At 41.6% G+C, this 7182-nt stretch overlaps 1 protein-coding gene across 1 annotated transcript in view; it reads right to left on the bottom strand.

The window, feature by feature from the left end:
• LOC103271993 (ubiquitin-conjugating enzyme E2 D2-like) overlaps positions 1-5435 on the bottom strand; it is a gene marked incomplete at its 3' end in the record, with an annotated part of 25348 nt that extends 19913 nt beyond the window's left edge. Inside the window, exons 1-2 of the mRNA XM_021717919.1 lie at positions 5269-5435; positions 4118-4142 (exon numbers count right to left, since the gene is read on the bottom strand). Coding sequence (XP_021573594.1) covers positions 4118-4142; positions 5269-5435 — 192 coding nt within the window. The remainder of the gene's footprint in view (positions 1-4117; positions 4143-5268) is intronic.
• Positions 5436-7182: the final 1747 nt, after the last annotated feature.

Raw genomic sequence — 7182 nt, 5'->3', positions numbered from 1 at the left:
TTCCGGCTACTGGGAAGGCTGAGGTGGAAGGATCGCCAGAGCCCAGCAGGTCGAGGCTGCGGTGGCCAGGAGCGGCCACTGCACTCCAGTCTGGGCGACAGAGTGAAACTCCAACTCAAAAAAAAAAAAAAAAAGATTTAACATTAACTTTCTCAAGTATCTCAATTTTTGGATTTTGTGTTTCTCTACAAACTTAGATTTCTTGTCTATCAAGAAAAAAAATAACAGCCTACTCTACAGTTCACATAGCCAAATGTTGCAATTCAGGTTAGTATAACTAAACACTTAAGACACTGCTGCAGCAATAGATTGCTATTAAAATATACAGTAGGTGGCCCTGTGCTCTTTGAGCTATGGCTGTCACCATGCTTCCTGGCTTTGGTTCCCTCCCCCACCTTGGGGAGGTGAATCTTCTCTCTCCCTTCTCTTTCTTGCTGTAATTTATCTTTAAATAAACTATATTTAAAGGTAAATAAATATACAGTAATGTGAATTTAGCCAGTTCTTCTGAAGTCCTGCCACACTGGTGAAATGGGTTTCACTTCTGATTCAGTCTTAATCTTTTACTCCTTTCAAATTGAGTTGCTTTTTTTCATGCTGAATGATATTAAAGTTTAACCTCAAGAACTAAGATTTACCTAAGCGAACACAACAAGTATCAGTCCATTTTACTAGTAAGTATGATATAATCAATTTAAGAATCCTAGCCCAAACATAGGCTAATAAACATTTAACACATTCATTCAACACTTCCTTGGTTGAAGGCACCGATATGGATGAATCTCAAAAGCATAATGCTAAGTGAAAGAAGCTAGACATAAAAAGACTACATACTGTATGATTCCATTCACATGACATTCTAGAAAAGGCAAAACTATAGTCACTGAAGGTTCCAGTGACTAGAAGGAGTTAAAGAGGGCCTGACTTACAAACAGACATGAAGAAAATTTAGGACTGATAGAAGTGTTCTTTATGATGATTTTGGAAGGGTTTGCACAAATGTATGCGCATTTTTCAACACTCATATTATACACTTAAAATTGTTCAATTTTACTGTATGTAATACTGTTTACATTTCAAGGTTGTTTTATTTTTATTTTTATTTTTTATTTTTGAGTCGGAGTCTCACTCTATCACCCAGGCTGAAAAGCAGTGGTATGCTAATGGCAGCCTCGATCTTCTGGGATGAGGCGATCCTTCTGCCTCAGCCTTCCAAGTAGCCAGGAACTACAGGCAGGCGCCACCACACCCAACTAATTTTTATTATTTATTTATTTATTTTTTTAAGTTGGAATCTCACTCTGTCACCCAGATTGGAGTACAGTGGCCGCTCCCGGCCACCACAGCCTCAATCTGCTGGGTTCGGGTGATTCTTCCGCTCAGCCTTCCAAGATCTGGAACTACAGGTGCGCGCTACCACGCCCCGCAAGTTTTTCATTTATTGTAGAGATGAGGTCTCGCCAAGTTGCCCGGGTAGGTCTTGAACCCGCGGGCTCAGGCGATCCACTCACCTCGGCCTCCCAAAGCGCTGGGATTACAGGCTGTAATTTTTTGATTTATTGTAGAGACGAGGTCTCTCCAAGTTGCCCAGGTGGGTCTTGAACTGGCGGTCTCAGGCAATCCATTCGCCTCAGCCCCCCAAAGTGCTGGGATTACAGGCGTGAGCCACTGCGCCCAGCTTAGTTGTTTGTTTTTAAAAGCACATCTAGGCCGGGCTGTAGTTCCGGCTACTTGGAAGGCTGAGGCGGAAGGATTGTAGGAGTCCAGCAAGTCCAGTCTGCGGTGGCCTGGAGCATGCCACTGCACTCCAGTCCGGGTGACAAAGTGAGACTCCAACTCAAAAAAAAAGAAAGCACATCTGGATTCAGGACCAGATCTTTAAAAAAAAAAGGTCAGGAGCAGTGGCTCAAGCCTGTAACCTCAGCACTTTGGAAGGCGTAGGCGAGAGGACTGCCCAGGTTTGAGACCCGCCTGGGCAACATGGTGAGATCGTATCTCTATAACAAATCCAAAAACTAGCTGGATGTGGTGGTGCATGCCTGTAGTTCCAGTTACTTGGAAGGCTGAAGTGGAAGGATCACCTGAACCCAGCAGGTCGAGGCTGCGGTGGCCGGGAGCGTGCCACCGCACTTTAGCCTGGTTGAAAGAGTGAGACTCTGACTCAAAAGAAAGAAACAAGTGAGGAAAAGCACACAGCCATTCATCCTTGCGTGTGCATAAGATATCTCTACAGACTATACAAGAAACTAGTTAATAGTAGTTGCCTTCAGGGAGGAAAGCTTGCTGTGGGAGTGAGAATAGGAATTGTATATATTTCTTTTATAACATCTGAATTTTATTAAAACCATATGTATTGCTTATTTGAAAAATAAATTACCCTTTTTCATTTTCTCTTTTTTTAACCAAGTGGATCTGTGGGAAAACTGTCCTTTCTGATTACAAATCTGGATTAAAACAAAATAGCTATTAAAAGGTGCCACCATCTGGAGGGTCATCTAAATAGTGAGAACACAGTTAGAACAATTAAATGCAAACCTATAAAATTGATGTCTCTACATCAAGATGAAAACTGAAGTTGAATCTTAAAATTTAATAAAAGCATTGATCTAAACAAACCATGTGGGCAGAAAAAATACATAAAGAATATATATATGTGTCAGGCTGTTTTTTCACAGTTGGCTTTAAACCTAAACATTAATTTTTTTAAATTTTCTATTTATAAGAAAATGTATTCAGATTTGTCTTGTGTATCATGTAGCAAATTATACATTACTAGAACTGAGAGTAGAACTAGGAATTAGTCTGTTTATTGAAAAACCAAGGAATTAGTGCATTTATAGAAAGACTTTTTATAGAAAAAGCAATAGAGAAATAAAGTACAGTCAGCCCTCTGTATCCATGGGTTCTGCATCCATGGAGTCAACCAATTGTGGATCAAAAATATTCAGGGAAAAAAATGGTGTCTGTACTGAACATATCATTATCCCCTACACTATTCAGAATAACAAATATATACATAGCATTTACACTATATTAGGTTTTAAAGGAATCTAGACATGATTTAAAATACACAGGAGGATATGCATAGGTACACCATTTTATAATAGGGACTTGAGCATCTGTAGATTTCGGTATCTGAGGACAGTCCTAGAATCAATCCCTCACAGATACTTAGGGAAGGCTGTACATATAATTAAATTTAGAAAGAAGTTGGGGTAGAGAACTTTGACAGTGAGTAAAAAATTCTCAACTTATAAAAAGATTTTCTGTTTTAACTTTCCTTAAAATCCTTTTAAAAATTAAAATAAATATTTAAGAACCAGCCTATGTATTTATTCAATTTAATGCATTTCTTTGGGAGGTTGAGATGGGAAGATCACCTGAGTCTAGGAGGTTGAGGCTGCAGTGAGCCAAGATCGTGCCACTGCACTCCAGCCTGGGCAACAGAGTAAGACCCTGTCTCAAATAAGAAAAAAAATTTTTTTTTCTTTGTTGCTGTATACAGAACATTGTATATTAAAATGTAGTAGATAAAAATGTATATAAAAATGGAACAGATCAAGAGTTATAAACAATTTTGATTCTCTATAACTATCCTGGGTTTTTCATTTTAGTTCAAACAGTCCCAAAACCTTATACTAATCAGCTGAATTATTTTCAAGTAATATTTAACTTGCCATAAACTTTTAAACGCATTTCCTACTATCTTTTTCAGTTCACAAAGACGATTCCTAATGCAGAGATAAACAGGGATAATAATAGCACCTTATGTTATTCCTTAAAAATAAGTATTCTCCAAAGCACCAGACACTATTTAAAACAGACCACTGAATAAGACAGAACACCAAAGCTTCCGGAAGCCTGAGATGTCTCTGTACAACACTATAGAAAAAAAAAAAAAGGACCCTTTCTAATTCTTTGAGGGAAGGGCATCCTGGAAGGGATGTGCAGATTTCTCTTTCACTTTATCCCTGGGTAGGCAACTTCAGTTGGTAAATGGTAAAGATTAATACTACTTAAAAGCTATTATTAAATGACCCCTTTTCCCCAGTCTCAAAAATTATAAAGCAAAATAAAGGTGGCATAGAAAAGATTTGTTTACTCTTCTGGTCCTCACCTTACTTACCTTTTTGGTCCTTACTCTGTACCATAAGGTAAAAGGAACAAGATGGGAAACTGGAGGAGGTTATAATTAACTTTGTAGAAAAGTTTTACTAGTTCTGAACATTGTTATACAAACCAAGGCTCTATGGTGGTTGTAATCACAATATGAGAAGATTTAAGCAGAGATAATAATTCACAAAATTATAATTTCAGGGTCACAAGAGATCATTTAGACCTAGTCCCAATTTTATAAGAAAACAAAATGCAAAGTATCTAAACCAAGGATAATGACCTGGGTATTCTACTACTACATCATGGTTCTTTAATCTGGATCTAAAATAACAGAAATGTGCAATTAGAACTATCTGAGGGGGTACCTATTCCCATACACAAAAATAAACTCTAAATGATCAATGAGCTAAATATAAAACCTCAAACTATAAGAACCTTAGAAAGTGCAAGAGACACCCTTAGGGAAATTGGAACTGGCAAAGAATTCTTGATCAAAACCCCAAGTGCCCAAGCTATAAGAGATAAGATAGACAAGTAGGACCTCATCAAACTGACAAGTTTCTGCAAAGCCAAAGAAACCATCAAGAGAGCAGAGAGACAGCCCACAAACTGGGAAAAAGTATTTGCCAACTGTATGTCTGACAAAGGCCTAACATCTAGGATCTACAAGAACTCAAACGTGCTGAAAAGAAAAAAAACAGCCCCATTACAAAGTGAGCAAAAGATATGAACAGACGATTCTCAAAAGACACACAAGCAGCCAACAGATACATGAAAAAATGCTCTGCCTCACTAGCAAATTTCTTCTCTGCTTTATCTCCTGTTCTCCAGGAGCCCTGGGTGGCTCTGCTGCAACCTGTCACCCAGCGACCTACAGGTACTGGGAGACCCTTAGGCAAGACGCCAGAACATCCCAGAAGCTGGGGAATGGTGAGTGCGCGGGACAGATGACCAGAGGTAGAGGAGGCTGGTTGGAACCTGCCAGGAACCGGCTGTGGTGGGACGTGGGTCTCTCCCTTGTCACCCTTGGAGTCTTTAGACCCAGATCCCGGCTAGAGCAGGTTGGTCCTCAGTTCTCCATGGTCGCAGAGTGGGGCTGGGACTGCAGCCCGGACCCTGGGAGTCCTTTTCTGTCCTGCTCAGTGCCTTTACCCCGGCTTGAAGCCCTCTCGGCAGCTCCGCGTCTGCAGCTCCATCTCCCTCAGGTTGTGTGGGAGTGTCATGAGGGGAGAGTACCGACCCAGGGTTTGGTTTGTGCGTGGGAGGAGCTGTGGTCCCTGGGATACCCCATTTCTCCTTTCTCTCCAGAGGTCATCCATTATACCCTTAGGCTGCCAAATGTATGGAAAGCAGGCTCCCAAGTCCATCACCTTAGCCCTCCAGCCTAATCACTGCTACCTAAATCCCGGGCAACCATTGATCTTTTCACTCTTTTATGGTTTTGCTTTTTTCAGAATGTTATTTACTTGGAATCATTTGTAGGTATTTCAGACTGTCTTGTTTCACTTAGTAATCACATTTATGGTCTCTCCACGCCTTTTTGTGGCTGGACAGCTTATTTTCTGGATAATATTCCATTGTAGCCGGGCTCGGTGGCTCAGCCTGTAATCCCGCGCCTTTGGGAGGCTGATGTGAGTGGATTGCCTGAGCCCGCGGGTTCGAGACCCGCCTGGGCAGCGAGACCTCATCTCTACAATAAATCAAAAAATCAGCCGGGCGTGGTAGCGTACGCCTGTAATTCCGGCTACTCGGAAGGCTGGGGCGGATGGATCGCCGGAGCCCAGCAGCTGGAGGCTGCGGTGGCCGGGAGCGGCCACTGCACTCCAGTCTGGGCGACAGAGTGAGACTCCAACTCAAAAAAAAAAAAAAAAATATTCCATTGTATGGATATACCACAGTTTATCCATTCACCTACTGAAAGATGCATCTTAGGGGGGTGGGATTGGCAGTTGAGGGAAACTGCCAGGGGAGAGAGGAGCACACACACACAAAAGAAATGCAAATTAAAACCACACTGAGATACCATCTAACTTCAGTCAGGATGGTCATCATCAATAACCCAAAAAATAACAGATGCTGGAGAGGATGTGGTAGAAAGGGAACACTTCTACACTGTGTGGTGGTAAACTAGCACAGCCTCTGTGGAAAACAGTGCGGTGATTCCTAAAGATCTAAAAGTCGACCTTCCATACGACCCCGCAATCCCCCTACTTACTGGGAATATACCCAGAAGAACTCAAATCACTCTATAAAAAAGATACCTGCACATCTATGTTTACTGCAGCACTGATCACAATAGCAAGAACATGGAACCAACCATGCTGCCAATCAAAAGAGGACTGAATAAAAAAGTGTGGTACAGATACACGATAGAATATTACGCAGTCATAAAGAAGAACAAAATCATGAACTTCACAGCAACCTGGATGGACATAGAGTCTATAATAATGAGTCTATAATAATAATAATATAATATATAATAATATAAAAATAAAATAATAATGAGTGATCTTTCACAGAAACAAAGAACTGAGTATCACATTTTCTCACTCATAAGCGGACCTCGAACAACTGTTGTAATACTATAAGAAAAGGATTGGCAGCCGGGCTCGGTGGCTCAGCCTGTAATCCCATGCCTTTGGGAGGCTGAGGTGAGTGGATTGCCTGAGCCCGCAGGTTCGAGACCCGCCTGGGCAACTTGGTGAGATCTCCTCTCTACAATAAATCAAAAAATTAGCCGGCCGTGGTAGCATGCACCTGTAGTTCTAGCTACTTGGAAGGCTGAGGTAGAAGGATCGCTGGAGCCCAGCAGGTCGAGGCTACAGTGGCCGGGAGCAGCCACTGCACTCCAAGTCTGGGTGACAGAGTAAGACTCAAACTCAAAAAAAAGAAAAGAAAAAGAAAAGGATTGGCAGTAGTGGGAAACTGCAGGGGCAGGGGGGGAGGGGGAGGTGGGATTGGCAGTAGTGAGAATCTGCTTGGGAAAAGGGGGCACACTTCATCAACAAGGGTACCTGCATAATGAACATTTGTATACCTAACCCTGAATTGCACCCCACATCTTTA

This window comes from Carlito syrichta, unplaced genomic scaffold, assembly GCF_000164805.1.
Source record: "Carlito syrichta isolate Samal-C Ts95f unplaced genomic scaffold, Tarsius_syrichta-2.0.1 Scaffold110946, whole genome shotgun sequence".
Lineage (NCBI taxonomy): Eukaryota > Metazoa > Chordata > Mammalia > Primates > Tarsiidae > Carlito > Carlito syrichta.
Note: the sequence above shows the minus strand (reverse complement) of the source record. Positions and strands in the feature narration are given on the sequence as shown.